General features: G+C 40.3%; 1 protein-coding gene across 1 annotated transcript in view; it reads right to left on the reverse strand.

Moving 5' to 3' along the window:
* Positions 1-5,943: 5,943 nt before the first annotated feature.
* WIPF1 (WAS/WASL interacting protein family member 1) overlaps positions 5,944-21,145 on the reverse strand; it is a 74,654-nt gene continuing 59,452 nt past the window's right edge. The window contains exons 2-8 of the mRNA XM_065413617.1: positions 20,372-20,460; positions 18,726-18,855; positions 15,710-15,871; positions 12,898-13,665; positions 9,588-9,806; positions 7,151-7,264; positions 5,944-5,999 (exon numbers count right to left, since the gene is read on the reverse strand). Of these exons, the coding sequence (XP_065269689.1) occupies positions 5,944-5,999; positions 7,151-7,264; positions 9,588-9,806; positions 12,898-13,665; positions 15,710-15,871; positions 18,726-18,855; positions 20,372-20,422 (1,500 nt within the window). The 5' untranslated portion in view covers positions 20,423-20,460. The remainder of the gene's footprint in view (positions 6,000-7,150; positions 7,265-9,587; positions 9,807-12,897; positions 13,666-15,709; positions 15,872-18,725; positions 18,856-20,371; positions 20,461-21,145) is intronic.

Raw genomic sequence — 21,145 nt, forward strand, 5'->3', positions numbered from 1 at the left:
TAGGGTTATTGCTATGAACTATCCTAATGAGGATTAAATAATCCTTCTACGTCTGAGGAGAGGTTGAAGGGAGAACACGACTTTAAGCCCAGCTTGTATTTTCAGACAGTGATTAGGGGGTTCTAACCCTATATACTGGCTCCAACTGGACTAAAGTATAGAAAAAGTCTAAAAAGCAGGAGTGAGAGCAGAACTGTGATGAGTGAAAGGACCCCCTTCTTTGGGGAAATGTGGAAGTGCCTGATATTTTGCATTCCAAAAGGCAAAATATTTGCTTCTCCCTCTTTAGTGGAGACATTTGGTGCATAAGACTTTCCTCGCGTATACATTTTTGTTTGGCATTACACCTTACCTTACATTTTGTGTGTGTCTTGCTTAGAACCAAATCCTGAAGTCTTTATTCAGCTATGACTGTAGGATCTGGCCCTAAAATAATACCTACCTATAAGTATAGTATCATAAGATACAATGTAAATTTGTAACATTCATTAAGCAAAATTAACAGGCTAATTTAAGTATTACATTAGTGTATATAAAAATCATTGTAACCAAGCTTGACATCCTTTCAGTCTCACACTGTGCTGCAAGGAAGTGGTATATACCAATTTGGGAAGAAATTTTGCAAGTCTTGAGCAAGTGCCCAGGTTCATTATTACACTTCTGCTTCCCTTTAAGGCCAGTAGTCAGTTTCCTCTCTCCTGAAGGACCTGATCATGTTTGTTCCTAAATTAATGCAAGTCTCCACAATCAATTCATTATCTTAAATAAAAGCAAAAATTTATTTAACATAGGGCAGAAAATAGAGAAAAAGAATCACAAACAAAATAAATGTTATTTTTCTTCTGCTTGATGACTAACATTTTATGAAAAGCCCAGAGAGCTTAGCTCCAAGCTCAGCTCTGGATAGTTTTGGTTAAGCTTCCCAAAGACTTCACATAAGTTACCAGAATCTCCTCTCAGCACAGCTGGCTGTCAGCTGGACTTGACACATTTCTTTCAGATAAATGCTTTATTTGTTCTTCAGGAACCATTTTAAGCTCTATTCCTTCCTCTGTTACAGTCTTGTGTGGTTTCTCAAGTCCAGATGCTAAGTGTTGCCTTTAGCACATTTTATATTACCTTACATTAGAGGCCTGTCCTCATTGTACCAAGTTAAATTGTATTTCAAACATACTTGATTAGGTTCATTATTCCTTTTCTCTGGACACACAGTCTTCATTTCCTCCTCTTTGACTTGCATAGCCATTGCACACATTTGGGAACTAAAAACTTATATAAGCCTGAGCTAGTCTCATTGAACACCTGCAAAACCTCCCCTTTGTCATCAATGGTGCAGATCCAGACACTAATTAAACAGCTCAGAAGATTTCACTTTAGACGCTTTGGAGCCTAAAGGGCTTCCTCACCTCCTCTCTTTTCACTTGAAGAGACATTTTCCTTGCAGCAGTTTCTTTTAGCAGTTTTTCTTTTAATGACTATTTCATGCAAGGTATTCTCATTATTTCCTTGTTGAGTAGAGTTTGGAAAACTATACACCCAATGTAATGCCAGAGTAGATTTTGTTCCTACTGGACAGTAAGACATCAACATTCACAATACTACAATATGACACTGAGAAAGCACATATAGGTCTTGTTTTGAACTGTTATATCAATGTTCACTCCAGCTTTTATGTAATCCGATGCACACAAATTCTTCCTTCCTCTTTTTAAGATTCTGTTGCCATAATGACTATGTCAAGGTTTCTCATTACATAATATTTTGTTTGAATTAAAATTAAAAGTTTGCTCATAAGACTCAGAATTCTTGACTCTAAAAGGAGGAAAGTGTAGTTTCTAATTGCATTTTTTTGCATAGCAAAATTATTATAGTACTAAGACACCCAAACCCAAATGGAAATTAGTTCCCTACACCTTCCTCATAAATAGAATGCAAACTGCACCACAGACATGTAAAACAGTTATTTCTGTGAGTAGAAGCTACTGTCTAATTTTTTTAAACCGTAAGAAATGCATCTTGTAGTTCCATCCCAGAAGATGCTGTTCTTCTGAACCTTTTGGTGCTGGGAATCACGGTTTCCAAAGAAAGTTAATGCAAGGCTATTCAGTTCATTTCCAAAAATTCTTGATTCATGCATTACCTATTTAGTTTCCTGTAACAATTCTTATACCTAAACAGAGTGGCTAGAATAAAGTCACAAAGCATCAAGAAAGTCACTCCAACAGATATATAGCATGTGCTTTTCATCCAAAAATACTGAATAGAAAATATAAATAAAAATGGCCATCTCACACAGAAAGCTCTGATTTTATTTATCTGCTTGATTTGCATAGAAATGAGTTTCAGTGGTCATCTTTGTCACAATTTGAGTCTCAGGTGATGACATACAGATGGTTTAAGGAGTGCATGTTTAAAATACCATGCAATCAAAATAAACATACTAAATCCTAAACACAGTCAGTCAGTGGTCCTCTAATACACTTGCACAGCCCCACTGAAGTTAATTGGATCGTACAGGTATAACAGAAGAGATACATTGGTCCAATGACTGTAAACATGTGGGGTAAATGTGCTTAATTTCCAAATGCATTAACACCAGAAATTGATTTGGAATTAAGCAAACTTCCATACATACCCCAATTAAAGGCCTGACCCAGCAGTCTTTTCAAACATACTACTCCCTTTGAAATTAGTGGATCAAGCATGTTACAAATGCAAACACTTAGCTCAGACATTGTATTATCACACGATAAGCACTGTTTTGTATTTTACATTAGACATCAAAGCATAACATCTAAAATTTTTATAAAAAGGCAGCAATTGCTATTTTGACATCAAAAGTTTGTTAAAATATAGTAAGGCACTGTTGGATTAACCAGTTTTGTTTCATGCTTATCTTTTTTAAACACTATGCATAGTGAAATAAATATTGTAATACTGATCTTATTGTAAATATCTACTTGAATACAAAATGATATACTGAATGTTAAAATGATGCACTGTTTTTTGAATATATTTGGTGAATTTTACAATCGAAAGATATACATTTATTACTACTATCATTTCTCAAAGGTGTTTTATGGATGCTTAGCGTATACATATTGAAAAAATTTCTACTCGTAAAGAAAGTGCTAAGAATCAGACAGTTTCAAACAGATTAGATTTCTTTGCTTCCCTCACTGAAGCCCACATCACAGTTTAAAATTAGACTTACGCTAATTTGTTATGGCTTTGGTTATGATTGTAGAGAAATTCTGCTCATGAAGTGAATTATAGAGTATTTTGGATGGTGCAGTCAGCTACAGGAATGAAATACAGTATTTTCATTGACACAGCCAAAGTAAAACTGTCTTGCTATATGCAGATAAGTTACAAAGAAATGTATAACTTCTGGAGTTGTTCTTAGTTGTTACACTGCATAACTATTCATAATTTTATTAAGACTTTGGCAGGGTGATGCATTAAAATATTGTATTCTCAAGTCCATGATGTCATTCCTCAGAAAGCCATAAGTGCTTTGGTTTAACAGCATCAATACAATAAATTTATCCTATAAATATCACTAGGTGTTTTAAATCTTTTTTGGACTTTAGATTCACACAATAGTGGGCCACATACAGACTTTCAATATTCATAGCTTGAATGTTTAAGTGCCATGCTTACAAGTGATGTTAGTACATTTACAGATCACACAGGCTTGATCCAAAGATACATGTCACAGGTGGAGCTTCTTCTGAAATCTGTGCAAGAAGCTCACATGGCTCTGATCGTGTGTGTGTGTGTGTGTGTGTGTGTGTGTGTGTGTGTGTTTGTTTCGATGTAGGATCAGGTCCGTGGAACGCATCTCAGAATCAGGCCCAGAGATATCAAAATGTAAAAATATGTCTTTTATCAAATACTATCATAGGTAAAAAAATCCAAACGTGACTTTGTAAACAAACATACCAGAAAGGCAAAGCTGTATTCATCATGTTCAAATCCTACCCTGTCGTCAATGGGATTACACAGATTGTAAGGCCGCGTGGGATCTGCCACTACATAGTCACATAATGGAGACGGTCCCACTGCACACCATTTCCCTAGGGTTCAATGTTCATTTAGAAGAGTCTTCTGCCAACCCCCCTCAGATGTTCAAGCGCTGGGCTCAAAAGTATCATACTGTAACAAAACCCGCAGAACTGAATGAGGAATCAGGTTTTCCACTGCTGGGGGGTTGCGGGGGGGAGGTGTCGGCATTTTGCCCAATATATTTCTAACCTGCATGGCTTCTTCCTTTGATTTAATGAGCAACACAGTATGAAACATGTCCACCAGTGAGGACTTCCTGTGGACTCCAGTGAGCACATTGAGAGAGTCAGAGATTGGTGGGGAGGTGACGGAAAGTCATTCTTCAAAGCTAACTTTCAGAAGTCCAGCTGACAAAGATACATTCATCAGACACGTTCAAATCCAGAATCAAAGTCCTCCTATGATTTCCAATGTCTTTTTCCATTTGTTTACATCAGTTTATAAAATGCACTAAACAAACATTCTTTGCTCATGTACAATATTTAAAAGCAGATCTGCAATTTCACCAATCACCACAATGCCTAAAAAAAGTTTGCTTTCTCCTAATAAGGGAATTTCCTTCAGATCCCTCCTGATACCCTCTGAAACAAAAGTTTGGACCCAGGCAGGCCATGGAGCAAGCTCAGAAGGTCAATACACTGCACCCCTGTTGAACCAACATGGACAGCAAGTTCTAGAGTTTATGGCTTTCACTAGAAAATGCCCTTCCACCAGATCCCTCCTGTTTAAATGTGAGGGCCGTTCATTCAAGCACTAAGTTGATCTCAATTGCCATGCAACACAAGGGAGAAGCACTTTCTCAAGCAGCCAAACCACACAGAGCTTCAAGATGTTTTTGACTAATGAATTATACCCAGAAACAAATGGGAAGCCAATGCAATCTGTGGAGCACAGGTGTTAGCAGGCTTCACAGAAGGAGCATATAATTAAGGGGGAGGCTGCATTTTGATCTAGCCGTAGTTTGAGTAGTCTTCAGGTGTAGCCCGACATAAAGAGTATTACAGTAATCCAATTTTGAGGGCATGATCCACATCCAAATGGAAAGGATCAGTAGAGATTAACAGCATAAGACTATTACAAAACAAGGCATCAGGGCCATTCAGGGCCATACCAGCCATACTCTGCTGAATTCTCAATTTTCTCTTTTCTTTTGAGAATTCTCCTTCATGTCATGGCAACGTTTCCCCTCGAGAATGAAGGCTGGAGATAGCCTCTGCTGGAGCCCAGTGCTGGTGGGGTGTCAGAAAACGATGCCATTTAGTTGTCACTCTCAGGGGAAGGGTGTGCAATCTGTAGCATAAACACATGCTTCTGACAGGCTAAACTATGGTCAAAAGAATTTGGGTTGAATTGTTAACTTGCAGACTCACATAAAGTTGAGCAGTAGCATGCAGAAGCAGGATAGGGCGTTGAAGCGTGCAAAAAAAGATCCAAGGGAATCTCATCTGTGTGCTGTCCCCATGTGATTAATTTCCAGGCAGACAGCAGTAAATTATTGGACTTTGTAGTTCAAATGTTACAACTACTTCACCCAAAACTAGTTAGTGGGCTTGTGCCTGCTCTTGTTGAATTCAATGGCAAAACTCCCACCAAGATCACTGGGAACAGGATGGGACCCAGTAAGAATATGTATATTGTTCTATATGGTCCCTTTCATGACAGCCTGCTAGATAAGCAAGTAAAATCTATAGTTTTAAGCAACTATGGTACATAAACTGTACCTTACTTCTCTAATAGATACTCAAATTACCCCTAATCACAAGCCAAAAGTGGAAATAAAGCAGAAGAGGCAACTTTCCAATGACATGGGCGTGAGAAGTAATTCAAGAGAAATTTAAAAACAGCAGTCACCCTGAGAAGGGCTGGAAATCCACTTCACCTCGGTATAGGTGGGAGCGGTGGGACACCTCTTTCCCTTCGGCCAGAGCCATCTAGAAATGAAAGAAAGAGATGGCTGTGTTCATCAGGATCTATTTCTTTCACACAGAAGAGCATGCCCAAGCTCCTCATGAAACAATTTGTGAAGAACTATGCATTTTAAGTACCCGTATGATCCATTTTATGAGCAGTTTTGTGTAGTTTATTGGATGATTTATTTACCAAGATAAGAAATATAAATGATGTACAGAATAGTTCCTATTAAGTAACTATTTAATGCCCCAAATGCCAAAAAGCATGTGGTTTTTCTGCCTTTTGGCTCTTTCTGCCTCTTGAGGACACATCTACAACTCTTGTTAGCGTTAATAAGAGTTATCAGTTCTACAAGGGCATTAAGTCTCACTGTGACTTTAAAACAAATGCAAATTGTAATAAAAACACTGAAGTTCTACAGTTTAAGTGTGATAAAATCTCATAGCACCATTTCTCCACAAGAAAACTTTTCATTCAAAAACTAGGCAAATTAAATTTGAGAAGGGTATACAGTTCCCAGGCCCTCCCCCCACTTAAAAAAAACAAACTAGCAAGTTTAATAGGACTTGATCCTGCAAACAATCTTTCAGTGTTTCCTGCATGGATAGGGTGCAAGATCAGGCCCGTAGACTTATAAATCTTAACTTATTAAGAGGATGTTGGTTTCTCCCATTTTTACCCAAAGAGATTTTACATATTTGTGTGTCTATAGAGTCTATTCTCAACAACAGAAGAGGGACTTGCACAGGGAACACCTACAATATTTGTATACATGAGAACTCAACCATTAAATTTCTTCAAGCCAACAACAACAAAAATATTGGTAGATCTATTAGGCCCTATTCTGCCCTCCAACACCTTTACAATCCCAATGGGAGTTGTGTTTGCATGTCTGAAGGCAGAATTATGAGTTTTTAGGTTGGACGGTGTGTGCAGCCTATAGCGAATAGAAAAGGGGTAATGGTAATTAGCAGAGAAATTAGTAAACTCAGTCTACTAAGGGAAAGCAGATACATAGAGATGCAAATTGTTCCCAGTTATAAATATTTTTATCCCCCACTACTCTGTATAGGTTCTTTCACCACATCCATCACTAGGCCATCTGAAGGCCTGACTATTATCTTTCAAAATTAACAATATTTGGCAAAATAAAAACAAAACCAAAACATACCTCTGCTTTCATTCCTTGCTAGTTTACTGGGGTAACTTTTGTTCATTGGTACATATGGCTCTGGAGGTGGCAGGTCAGATATCGGATGGAAGGAAAATCTGCTTTCCCACTCATCTGGAGAGAAATAAACAGTTACAGGAAAATTTTAAAAGTAACAATTCTTAATAGAAGAGTTGTGTAGTATTGATATTACTACACATTCTGTTTTGCAGTACCTCCTAGAAGCCAAGTCATAGATCAGAACCCCACTGTGCTAGATGCTGTACAAACACAGAACAAAAAGATGGCCCAAATTAGCCTGAATTCACTTTATCATTCATTGATCATTTACGTCATTGCACCTGCCTTGTCTTATTGTTTACAATGCTCCATAAAAAACAAACTAAGAAACATAATCCAAACAGGAGTCCATTGAAATCCACAAGATTCCTAATAGTGCGACTCAGAATGTTATATGAAGACTCAGTGTCTTCCACCCACCTTCCCGTCTGTGCAGAAGAACTTAGCCTTCAGGTTGAGATTCGATGCCCAAGGGGATGGTGGCTTCAAGCCTTGGCATAGATAGGCCTCCAAGAGCTGCCTAAGCTAAGTTATGGTAGTTTCCCTGGGCTACCTTACAGGCCACAGCGCTGCCTTGAATCTCTGCAGTGCTGTGTGCTGGGGCCCCGTCTGCCCTTTGCCCCACCCAGGCATGGCCCCTATGCTATGGCTTGTAAGGGGTAGTCCTTGGAGGGCAGCCTTATGACTGTCTTTTCACAGTGCCTGTGCTGGGGGGATCCTCCCATAGTCAGCTATGAAGCTTTTAGAGAGTCTCTTTACATTACTCCGGCCCTTGTACGCAGCGTAAAGGGCCTGGAGTTGGTGGGAGATCTCACTCTAGGTGGTTTCCTGATTCTAGATTACCTGCTGGTGACATCAATATTGCACCCACTTATGCATATAATAAATTTGGCCCTACATATTCTATATTAATTTAATCTTCTCTCCTACTATAGAAATGTGTAGTAGGATTCAGGGTGCTGAATTTGTATTACAGCTATTTAGACCTCATCGATGTACAAAGTATCCAAACAACTAGAACCACAATAGCATCCAATAAAATTCAATCTTCAAAGAAAAAAGAAAAATTAGCAGCACTGTGAAAAAATGCATAATCAAGGAGAAATGTGCATCTTTTGTAAAAAGTGTGAAGATAAAGCTAAAGGTATCAGTATTTCTTCAACTGCTAGAGACGCACATTTCCCTGTACAATAAAAGAGGGGTCGGATTCCAATGACATATTAGTAGTAAGTCAAAATCCTGGAAAAAATAAATAGCCTGTGCTCATATTACACTGTCCTGTATCTGAATGCAGATGCTCAAGGGGCAGAATAAGGGCACACAGGCAACTTTGTTTTTTGTCATTTCCAGCACTTTGCAACCGTAACACTCTTGTAATGTAGGTTTTTGTATGAGGTCATCCAGCTACGACCTGAGTGAACTTTACCAACAATTGACCACAGGATTGATTATTTTGGGGCCTAGATTTGCATTCCTGAGGCAAGCAAGACTCACCTGGATTTCAATTAGAGTTCTGCTTGTGTAGGAACTATGTAGGTTCTGACCCCTAAGATGATTTGCACAGAAAAAAGTGGTTGCATCCAGTTTTGCCTCTTATGCTGCATCAAGAAAGCTCAGAAGGATTATTTTATAGTCTTATTTTCTGCTTGCTTTTTAGCTTAGAAATATCAGGAATGTCAAGTCTGGTCTTTCCTGATTTTGTTGGGAGATGCAAATGAATATTGTGAGCTCATGCCTGAACTGAAAGGAAAGGACTGATTCATCTTTAATGCACATATCCTTTATCTCCACTGTTTAGTAGCCAAAATGGAAAAACCCAAAAAGTTTTAAACAGTTTGACTAAAGATCCCTTTTCTTCTCTACTGCTCAGCTTTTACTTGGTCTCCTGTGATGTCGTAATCCCACTACTTCAGTTGTCCAAAGGGTTTCAGGGCAGAGGAGACCTGAATTTTTAACATGGAAAAAAAATCCTTCAGGCTTTCTTTATACAGCAAAAAGAAGCAAAGAATGGCACACACGTTTCCTCTTTTTAGGTTACTTTTGAATGGTTATTTCTGAGGTCCAGTGTTTGCTGAAGTCCCACTGGCATGCTAGTATGTTCATGTCAGTCATACTGTTAACTTTGCACTTCTGTTTTCCACATTAAAATATTCAGATAACTCCATATGGCAGGCCTTTTTAGACCCAAGTTACACCTGGGTCAGTCAGGAATAACTCCAGTGTAAAACTGGTGAGAGCTCAGAATCAGACTCTAAGCATCAGTGAAGTATCTCATTTAACATGGGGGGGGGGTGTCAAATGCTGATAGAAGCTTTGCCTAAGTAAAGCTGAGTGATGAGAGAGTGATATGTTGAGTATGTCTGAGAACACAGCTCACCTTCACATGACGAGTCCTGGAAGCCATTTCTGATTGCCGATGATTGTGCAGGAGGTGGTGGTGGAGGAGCTCCGGAACCAGGTCTGTCAGGAGGAAGTGGAGGCCTTGGTCCACCTCTCTGGTTTTCTAATCCTGCCCTGGAAGGCAGCTGTGGAGTAGCAGGCAATGCCCGTGAAATGCTGCCATTTCTGTTTACAGGGGGAGGAGGTGGAAGGGGTCCTGAATCAAGACAGAGACACAAATCAATAATCTATTGTACCATAAAACCTACTGTTATTCTATCAGCTCTAAGCATTGTCGTCTTGCATCGCTCTGAAGGGCGTCAGATAGGACACTGGCTCTGATGGGCTCCAAAAGCAATGGGGAGGGTTGTCTGCCTCCTTCAGCCTGAGGGAGGGATTGCAGTAATGTAGTGTTTGACATCTCTTTCCTGATCCACCCTCCTCTGGGTGTGGCTGATCTGCACAGAGTGCAGGTTCAAGGGGAATGTTTACACAGAAAGGAGGCTTACCACTCCCTTTGCCTCATATAGCGTCTGTGCAGGGCTGGTTTCTTTGTTCCACGTTAATGCAGCCCTAAAGCTGCTTTAACTTATGCTGGCTACAAATGGTCACAAAGGGCTGAAACCACAATGGAGCATCAGGGCAGCACAGAGGGTCCAGGCCATATCCCATTTCCTTCAGCCACACCCTCTTTTAAGGTAACGGGATGGGAAGTGGTGTAAGAGCTCTCTGAACCAAGAGAACATAAGAGCGGCTATACTGAGTCAGACCAATGGTTCATCTAGCCCAGGATCCTGCCTCCAACTGTGGCCAGTACCACAGCTTCAGGGAGAGTGTACAGAATGGGACAATTTTGGAGTGAACCACCCCGACTTCCACTTCTGGCTTCTGACAGTCAGAGGTTTAGGGTCACCCTGATCATCTTGGTTAATAGCCATTGATGGACTTATCCTCCATAAACTTATCTAATTCTTTTTCAAATCCAGTTATACGTTTGGCCATCACAACATCCCATGGTAACGAGTTCCACAGGTTAATTATGCATTATGTGAAAAGTACTTCCTCTTATTTCTGTTAAACCAATGGACTATTAATTTCAGTCAGGTGATGCCTGATATTTGTATTGTGGGAACGGGTAAAACACACTTTTCTATTCACTTTTTTCTACACCATTCATGATTTTATAAACCTCTATCATATCTCCCCTTAGTCATTCATTTTCTAAGCTGAACAGCCCTAGTCTTTTAAGTCTCTCCTCATATGGAAGCCATTCCATACCCCTGATCATTTTTGTTGCCTTTCCCTGAACCTTTTCTAGTTCTACTATATCCTTTTTGAGATAGGGCAACCAGAACAGGACACTGTATTGAAGGTGTGCGCGCACCATGGATTTATATAGTAGCATTATGATATTTTTCGGTCATATTTTCTATCTCCTTCCTAATAGTTCCTATCACTCTGTTAGCCTTTTTGACTGCTGAGCAGAAGTTTCCATAGAACAATCTAGGGGCCTCCAAAAATCTCTTTCTTGGGTGGGAACAGCCAATTTAGAATCCATCATTATATATGTATAGTTGAGATTATTTTTTCCAATGTGCATTACTTTGCACTTATCAATGCTGGGTTTCATCTGCCCCTTTGTTGCTCAGTCACCCAGTTTTGTGAGATCCCTTTGTAACTCTTCACAGTCAGCTTTGGACTGAACTATCCTGAATAATTTTGTATTGTCAGCAGACTTTGGCACTTCACTCTTCACTCCCTTTTCCATCCACGCTGGGTGTTAGGACCAGATTCTGCCAGTGGCATAGTGTAAAGGAGAATTCAGCTCAATAATGGCAATGTTAAACAGTGTGGGATCAGTTCTCTCTCTTACACAAATATTTGCTGCATGCCAGGCTCTGCTGTGGTTGCAGTACATCAATCTGTCTCTGAATTAGAAACAGACCTCAGACACAGATTTTAACGTTTCCAATGTCAGTATATTTGAACAACTGTAGCGGTAACATGCCTAGAGCCAGCATGAAAGATATTGCACATAATGTGGGGCAATTAATCAACACAATTAAACTCTCCTAAGTCATTTTTTTATTACAAGTATTCCCTCAGCTCAAAGAAATCTAGTTACATCTATTAAAGATGTATTACAGATACATCTATTAAAAATAGATCAGCAGATATTGTGCCACTATCCAAAAGCAACAATGTGTCACAAGAAATCCTACGTACTTTGTGGTTTACATTTACATGCTACTACAGCTTGCAATCCTGCAATGGTGCTCCACTAGTGAGGGTTAATTAATTTTAGTAACTTTAAGATAATGAGAGAAATTATTCCAACTAAAAACAATGTAAATATTGGAAGGATATGGATTAAGAAGCAAACACAAGGTCCCCTTCTATTTAGTAGATCATCAAGAAGATTGTTATTAACAATAAGGGTATAATATATGTTCTTGAACATTAGTAATAAAAGGCACAGGGCAAAGTATATTATGAAATATCACCATGGAAACAATATTATTTTTGTTAGAAATCTGCATATGATAAGTGACAAAGTTGACTCAAATATAATGACACTTGTTATGATAACTACTGTTGTAACATCTATTAAAATAACGTAAATACCACCATAAGTGTACATGATGTTTAACATGCAGAGAGCCTGTTTCTGCAAACCTTTACTTGTGAACATTGCCACTGACAAACTGTACTACTCCCGGGGGTAAAGATTACTCATCTAATTGGACCCACAGATAAAACAAGTTTGTTGCACCAAAAAATATAATCATCAAACATACTGTTTGTAGTTGCTATTAACTATGATACTAATAATGAATGTGTAAATACTACAGCATAATTACTACTACTAAAAATGACTTGAGTGGAATGGTGCTTGTAATCAGCCCAACTGAAGAAAGGTAGTATTACATGAAATGGCAAGTACATGACCCATGTGCCTGCAAAAATAACTTGCAAATCAAACTCAGGTCATGGTAGTTAATTCAAGTCTGAATAGTGATTTTTAAAGATGTAACTGATTAAACCAGTCAGTTACACTTTCAGTGAAAGGAGGACTTCAGTTTTTAAAACTGATTGCCATTTTGGTCTATAGCTTCAATTTATATGGCAAACAAACAGCAAAGCATGTCAATCGATTTAAAGCTACAGCTCATATTACACTCTGAAAAGCATGAAGGAAATTGGTGTTGGAGGTAAATTCAGCTACTTCACTGAAACCATGTGGATAACAATTAGTTTAGTCATTACAAGGGTGGTCTGGAGAGCAGAAAAAATGCACACTGCCATACCTGATCTGCTAGGTGGATCTCTTACTGGAGGAGGAGGCCGCTCATTTGGAGGGGGAGGAAGAGGGCCAGATCGACCTGTCCCAGGCAAGCTGGGAGGAGCAAGAGAACCTAGAGAGAGATTCCTTTGTGGAAGACGTGGCATGTCATCATTTCCACTGGAAATGGGTGGAACTGGAGGTAAGCCTGGTCTGCCTGGAGGCAGGGGTGGAGCCTGTGAGACAGCGGGTGGCCGAGGTGTGGAAGGAACGGGAGGTTTACTGTTTTGAGGTGGTGGAGGTGGAAAGGAAGGTTCCCGGTTGACGGATGCCCTGTTTCCTGTTGGAGGTGGTGGTGGCGGCGGCTTGTCATCTGTTGACTTGCCAGGTGCAGGAGGAAGGGGAGGTCTGTTAGAGAAAGAAGGTGAGGAACTTGGAGTCGACTGGCGAATAGATCCTCCGAATCCTGTATTTCTGTTTCCTGGGAAAGATGGAGGGATAGGCCCTGTGCTGGTTTGCCTGTTTGCTCCTGGCACAGGAGGGGATACTCTGTTGTGTAAACCTGATGGAATGGGTCTTGGAGTATTTGGCACTGGAGGAGGTCCTGTATCTGGTTTGGAACCAAAATCAGGTCTCGGAGGTGGCATTCGGTTTCTCTGTGGTTCAGGAGGGGTACTTCTTTGCCCCAAAGAAGGCCCTGGAAATCTCCCTGTGGCACCTGGAGGTGAAAAAGGCTTGGCAGATGTTGTTCTTGCTCCTGGTGGCAGCATGGGAGGTCTGTTTCCTCCAGAATCTGGAAACAGAGAAGTAAATACTACTCACATCAGGGTAAAGGGCTGGGCAATAGGCAAGAGAAGGTAAAACACACTGTGAGAATGGGCCAAATTGTCAAGTCTTTACTTGAATGCACTGGGAGTTTTGCACTGGATGTAAGGACTGACTGAAGTCTTCAGGATTTGTCCCCATAAGACTACTCAATAGGTAATTTAAATGCATTTGTAGCAACAGCTCCAAAGTAGCCATTATGTTCTATCACAGCAGGACGGCATACAAAGGATACTTATGATAGACTAGATCAGTGGCTCTCATCCTTTCCAAACTACTGTACCCCTTTCAGGAGTCTGATTTGTCTTGCGTACCCCCAAGTTGCACCTCACTTAAAAAACTACTTGTTTACAAAATCAGACAAAAATACAAAAAAGTGTCATAGCACACTATTACTGAAAAATTGCTTACTTTATCATATTTTACCATATAATTATAAAATAAATCAACTGGAATATGAATATTATACTATATACTGAAAAGTAAGTACATAGAGCAGTATAAACAAGACATTATCTGTATTAAATTTTAGTTTGTATTGACTTTACTAGTGCTTTTTATGTAGCCTGTTGTAAAACTAGGCAAAATCTAGATTAGTTGATGTACCCCCGGAAGACCTCTGCATACCCCAGGGGTACACATATCCCTGGTTGAGAACTATTGGACTAGAGCGATTATGGACCATTGCTAATGATAGAATATGATTTCTTTTCAGGCTTCCCTGATGCAAACATTAACAGCATGGAGGGAAGAAACTCTCCTTGGAAAAACTGTGAAGAACAATGATTTACGGTTTTCAACATATGAGCAGAAGCATCTTAACTGTCAATCAACATTTGATTGCTAGAATTCAGCAAAAGGAAGAGGACTTGAAAGTAATACAGAAAAAAAAACCCTCTCCCATTTCTTCCCTCTTCCAATATCCATTTTTTATGGATTTGCTTGTGTTTCTCTGGAAGAGGCAGTTTTGCAATTGAAGAAACACTGGTCTATTATGCTGGGAACCTTTGGATTAAGAAGAGTTCCCAGCACAGACTAACATAGATAAAACCACCTCTGAAAGTTTGTGTTGTGTCAAAATGTGCTGAAAGATTAAGTTAGATCTGTAATGAGCATAGGCCATTAATAGCATCCTAAGTACACATTTAGATGGAGCCATTACATCCTCTCATGTCAATAATCACTAGGGCCCAACCTTCCTCGACAAGTGGCAAATCCACAATTTTATAAGTCTTGCCCGCCACAGAATCTGCTTTGTTCCATGGGGCAGCTCCTTTGAAAACCTGTGACATGCAAAAAAGTGTGTATGCCCAGCTAATGCATGCTGCTGATGATAGCTTGCATAGCAGCCAGATGGGATGTTTGCCACATACCTTAACAGGTAAATTATGCCCCCTTGGGGTTGAAATGGTCTCTCCAGTTTAAGAGGAGGCCAGTTTCCCTAGGGCTTAAGGGAGTTCTAGCTTGGGATCCTCTTGATGCTACACTTTGAGGGTGCGCACACACAGAGCAATGGACTGGATCTGGCCCTTATTACTGTACACCACAGGTGAGGTCTCAATCCCGGAGATTTTTATTTATCAGTAATACCTTCAGGAAGGGGTGGGGGGGAGGAAGGAATTTAACTTCTCTCCCCCAAATATCCCTATATAACATAGCACTAAGAATGAAACACACAAAGCCAAATTTAAGTCTGAAACTGCATTTCTTTTTAACTCCCTTCCTTGTACCTAGTTACTCAAGGGATGACCGTACCTGCTATAGAGATTGAAATACTGAGGCACAAGAGTGAATGCTGGTTTTCTTCAGAGTTTACTGTGTGCAAGAGTTTAAAGTTAACCCCTTAATGATATTTTAGTTGTATTTTGTTTACATATATTTGGAAGCATTCCCTGAGCCAAAGAACTCTTGCATTATTTTATTACTCTTGTATGAATGTTTTTGTAAATTTATCATTTAGAAAGCTTTTAATATTCTTGACTGAATTCACAGATCTGGGAAATCCTCCTTACCTGTATCTCGATTTGCTGCAGATCTGAGCTTTGGCATTCCTGACTGAAACAGGCCTCCTAAGCCAGGTGGTCCACCTCCGCCGTAGCCACCACCGCCACCACCACCTCCTCCTCCGCCACTTCCTCCACCACCGCCGCCGCCACCACCAGATCCTTTGGGTTCTGTTGAAACAAAAATCAGGAATTTTAAAACATAGCCAGTATTTTTCATATCCTCTCCTTCTTCTTGTCGCTGTCTTGGACTACAGGATTATGAAGCAGGCACAGAGCAGAAGTTGGGACTACAATAGGTTGGGGCGATGATAATTCCATTCAGCCACACTTTCATGTTGGGCTTCCATTTTTTCCCATGCCGTTGGTCCCTAATCCTTCTCCACCTTCCCCAGATTTATAGGCTTGGTTATAGATGGAAGAGCTGTCCTTCTGGTGGTGGTCTGACCAATTTGGAGGCTTGGAATGTGCACAAACCTCAGTCACCAATGGGGTTGCTGCCACAAATACATATTGAACAAAGCCCCCCAAGAGATCAGTGAGTTGTTTTTAAAGATAGTTTTGGGAGGGCCTAGGAATGGATTTTAGCTTGTTTTTCCAATCAGTAGAAATGGTCATAATATAAAAATACTTCTTTCTACTCTGACCATGACAAATATTGACACCGTAACTGAAATGGCACGTGAAAGTATTTTCCTGGTTCTAAAGAAAGGCAAGGGACTGCTTTAGAGCAGCACAGTGCAATGAGCAGGGCACAGGATGGGGACTCAGGAGACCTAGGTTCTGTTCCCTGCTCGGTCACAGATACCATGTGAACTTGAGCAAGTCATTTCTCTGCACCTCAGTTTCCACATTTTTTTAAAAAGGGGAGAATGGTATTTTCCATCCTTTGTAAAGGGGTTTCAGGTCTGCGGATGAGATGCACTATTCAGTAATCTCTCCCTTAAAGAGCAAAGATGTATTTATGGGGAAATGCTCAATTGCACCCTTCCCCTTTGTTAGGCACACTGGGCCAAATTCAGCTCTGACTCGCTTAGGGTGTAAACCTCTGGAGAGTTCCTGCTATGAGACTTTAGTCTTTCATCGTTTATTAACTCATGCAAACAAGAAAATAGACCCCATCATCTTTAATGTTACTATTTAATCTACCTTTAATCCCCATTGATTGCCTTGCCATGATAGCTCCAATTCAGCAGAGTAGTGAAACACGTGCCTAGCTTTCAATGGGAATACCCACATGCCTCAAATTAGGCACCTCGCTGAATGAAGCCCTAGATCTACTTTGCTTGTTTTTTCTGGTTCACTTTTAAGAAATCTCATTCCTTTCAGTGCTTTGGTGTTCTTCAGTCATCTTCCCATTAAAATCCAGGGTTAAAACATGCTGGGCTAGACCAGGCTGTATTTCTCTACACCCTTCTACGTGGAAGTCTGGATTGAGTGCCTGTCAATGTGCTTTCCATCAGCTAATCTGGCTGTGAAATGCCTTCTGTCACCAGACAGCGGCCCCACGACCTACTAAAGGGATGGGCTTTTATTTTCTTGATCCTCTTTCCTGTTTTTCTCCTACCTTCCCAGAGTTCTTAGGAATGGTGCTTTTCCAGTCTCCTCTGCATCTGCCAAGAGGAGTTCTGATGCACTGTAGCAGCTCAACTGGATGGAGAGCCTCCTCCAGCACAGGTAGACTGTCATGCAACTGAGTTGCTACAGAACACTATCTGGCAGGTTGAGCCACACAGCATTTCTGTCCCCAGACTGGAAAGAAGTAATTGGAAGAAGCTTTTATTGGACCAACTTCGGTTGGTGAGAGAGAGAAGCTTTCAAGCTACACAGAGCTTTTCTTCAGATCTGGGACAGGTACTCAGAGCATCACAATTAAATACAAGGTGGAACAGATGCTAACACATATTGTTAGCACATATTTATTCAAGGTGAAGTGGCCTGTTAGCACCTCTGCATGCACAGAACATAAATGTCTAGCTAGGTAACTCTAGAGGAGTCACCCCAGCATGGTGCGACCACACACATCAGAGTGACACCGCCCAGGTGTAGCAGAGGTTCAGAGCTTTGGCTAAGATTTTGCTTAGAGATACTGGGGTCAATTCATAAATAAAGGACTCAACCCGGGCTGCACATACTTTTGCCTTGTTGTGCAGAGACTTTTAGTGCATTACAGAAAGACTGTAATGGGATTTAAAGAGCGTTTCCATGCACTTGATCAAAAGTAGAACATTACTAAATAATTCAGGAGATATTTTTAAAATAACTTGTACATAAATATGTAACTGTTTCATATTAAATGGTATCAGACTGATTAGATTTTCAAGCATTGTAACAGGAAGATCAGAGATTCAGGGAACAGTACATACTTTTACCAGATATTTTTAGGCAAATTAAATACTTTTCTGGATCTTCTCTTTCCTTTAGTGTTTCCATCCATATAATATGGACACCTAGTCAGAGCCAAAGGGCCAGTGGTACCTGTTGAATGCAGGTTGCTTCTACCACCCATCCTGGGCATATACCAGCAGCTCTCATCCTCCTGTCCTGACATCAAGATGCAGTTCCTTTTGTAATTATTAAAACAGCCGACCATTTCATATCAGTGGTGGGTGCAGATATTTTTATATACTGCTTTGAAATTAAGAATATTTTTATAGCCATCTAAAGAAGTACTTAAAAAAAAAATCACTGCAGTCTGCCTTTAAAATAAGCATGTACTGCAAAACTCGAAAGCAATACACTGTTTTTCCCCATTCCCCACCATTACATTTAGTTGTGCCAATTACATTTTGCTATAGACTTACCAGTTAGCACACAAATTACTATACACATTTTATAAACAGTAATGGATATCTCAAGTGATTTAAAACATGCACTAATATAGCAAATTATTTGACCATTTACAATAATTTATTTTGCCTGACCATCCTGCATTTCTTCACCTGCTGATTATAAAAACTACTCTAATTTTGCATATTAACTCATCATTCATTAACTACATTAAAATAAACAGAATTGTACTTACGGTCTAGGACAGGGGCACTTCTATCATTAGTAACAGCCTTTTTTAGCCTTTTTCCTTTGCTAATATCAGATAAGAGAGCATTTCGCCCTGCTTGTTCAGACCTGTTTAAGGGAGGCTTTTCGGTATTTGCCTGCAAAATGAAATAAATAAAGATATAAAATAAAACTGCAGCATCCTGCTTAAGTAAGGGGTGTAATGGATACCTCCATTTTTAACCCAAAAGCAGTCAAAATGAGTTTCGTGTCACAGTCTCCCTCTTGCAAATGTGGCACTAAAAGCAGTTAGCCTTGCAAACAAAGATTCTGGTCCCCAAAAATCTACTTCTGTTTCAACACTCAGGATCCATTGCCACACCAATGGTGTATTTTGGAACAGTCCTCTCTTCCACCCAGCATTCAGAGTCCATATTTGATACATATGAAGCCAAGATGGAGGTGTCTTTTTTAGAAATCTCAATTTAAAAATATAATTGAAAAGATGGAACTGAAAAAAAAAAGTTGCTATTTTGGAGAATGAACGAGAGCAAACCATACACAGTGCTGATTTGCACAGAAAGATTGAAGTTCTTGGGGGGGGAAAAAAACAAAAACAAAAAATCACACTGAAGTACATAATATCCAAACACTGGATGCCTCGGAAGGAAACCAAGCATTTGGCTACTGTTTTCCTTCATTAAATCTATCTGGAAAATGTTGTTCCTCCACTTCAAACATCACAGGCCTTTCTGATTTCCAGTCAAGGTTTTAAGATTCCCAACCTCAGTTGCATCTGCTTTGTCTTTTCAGAGTGTAATTTTTGCATTACCTCAGCATTCAGAAAGGGTAACGACAAGTTTAGAAAAAGAGAGGAAATGTTTCGTATTGTTATACAAAATACAAGTTCCAATCTTTCCAGACGTTTCTAAAGCCTCTCATGACTGAAGGAAAACACGTTACTCATTCAGACTGAATTTGTTGCATTAGGTTTCTCCCCTTCTTTCCTTGCAAAACTGCACCTGAGAAAAGATCCCAAAACCTTGTTTTGAGATCATTTAATGACCATTGAAAGGGTTTCCTGATTTGCCTGCTCAGTAATATGGACGTTTCCCAGAAAGTGGGGACAGAGACCATGAAGAACACCTCTGCACCCTTGTGTGGCATAGCTTTCAGTGGCAGCATAAAGGGGAAGTGGGGCAGGGATGGATCAAAGCCACTGGTTCATCAAATAGGAAGATCCATTAGCCTAATGGTTCTCAACCTTCTCCATAGGATGGCCTCATGTTACAACAGAGAAAAAGTTTCACAAACCCCCTCCCATGTAGCTGTAATGACAGAGAAGGTGGTCACCATCTCCTGAAACATGGCCATGACCCCCAGGTTGAGAAACCGTATATTAGACTAACCCACCTGTATGGAGGGAGCAAGGGGATGCAGAGCAGGTGAGGACAGTAGTGCAGTCAGTCAGTGGGAAGGAGTAGCAGCACTGCTTGTATTCCTGCAAGGAGTACATTCTCCAACCACGGAGGGAATCCCTTACCCGAGTCCCAAATACATGATTGTGCACAAAGGTCCAGAATTTGCCCCTTTAAATATGACCCACATAGTACATTGTAACAACAAATATTTTACATTTATATTTCATATGACTAATTCTAAGTTGAAACTTACCAGTGCAAGAGTTGGGGGAGGCGGAGGAGCTGGAGGGGGAGGGACAGGCATGGTCTACAGTGGAACTTTTCCCAATATTGCTATGAAATCTGTCAACAACAATGAGATACAGTAAAGTAACAAATCTATAACCTTTGTATTCACACTTTATCCTGACTGCTGAACCACATGCTTAGCTAACAGATTTAGCAGCTACATTTTCTGAGGGTATGTCTTCACTACCGGCTGGATTGGCGGGCAGCGATCGATCCAGCGGGGATCGATTTATCGCGTCTAAATCGATCCCCAAGTGCTCTTCTGTAGACTCCTGTACTCCAGCTCGGCGAGAGGCGCAGGTGGAGTCGATGCGGGAGCGGCAGCAGTCGACACACCGTAGTGAAGACACTGCGGTAAGTCGATCTAAGTACGTCGACTTCAGCTACCTTATTCACGTAGCTGAAGTTGTGTAACTTAGATCGATCCCTCCCCCATTTAGGTCAGGCCTGAGCATAAATCAGTGTTAGGAGAATATTTTGTATTTTAAACTTTGACAAGAAACAGCCACAAGTATTAGCAGTAGTGACATACATAAACTGGGTGTCCACACAAGATTTCAGTGGCTTGCAACTATGAGAATTCCAGGTGAGATCAGGTAAAGATGTCTTGTTACCAGGCAATACCACCACAATCTATACGCAGTGTGTGGGGATTCAGTTGTGCATCTTCTGTTGATGGGCTTTATTACGCACTACTCTCTCTGGTGGCAGGCACTTGAGAATGTGCACTAATAAATAA

The sequence above is a fragment of the Emys orbicularis genome, chromosome 11 (assembly GCF_028017835.1).
Source record: "Emys orbicularis isolate rEmyOrb1 chromosome 11, rEmyOrb1.hap1, whole genome shotgun sequence".
NCBI lineage: Eukaryota > Metazoa > Chordata > Testudines > Emydidae > Emys > Emys orbicularis.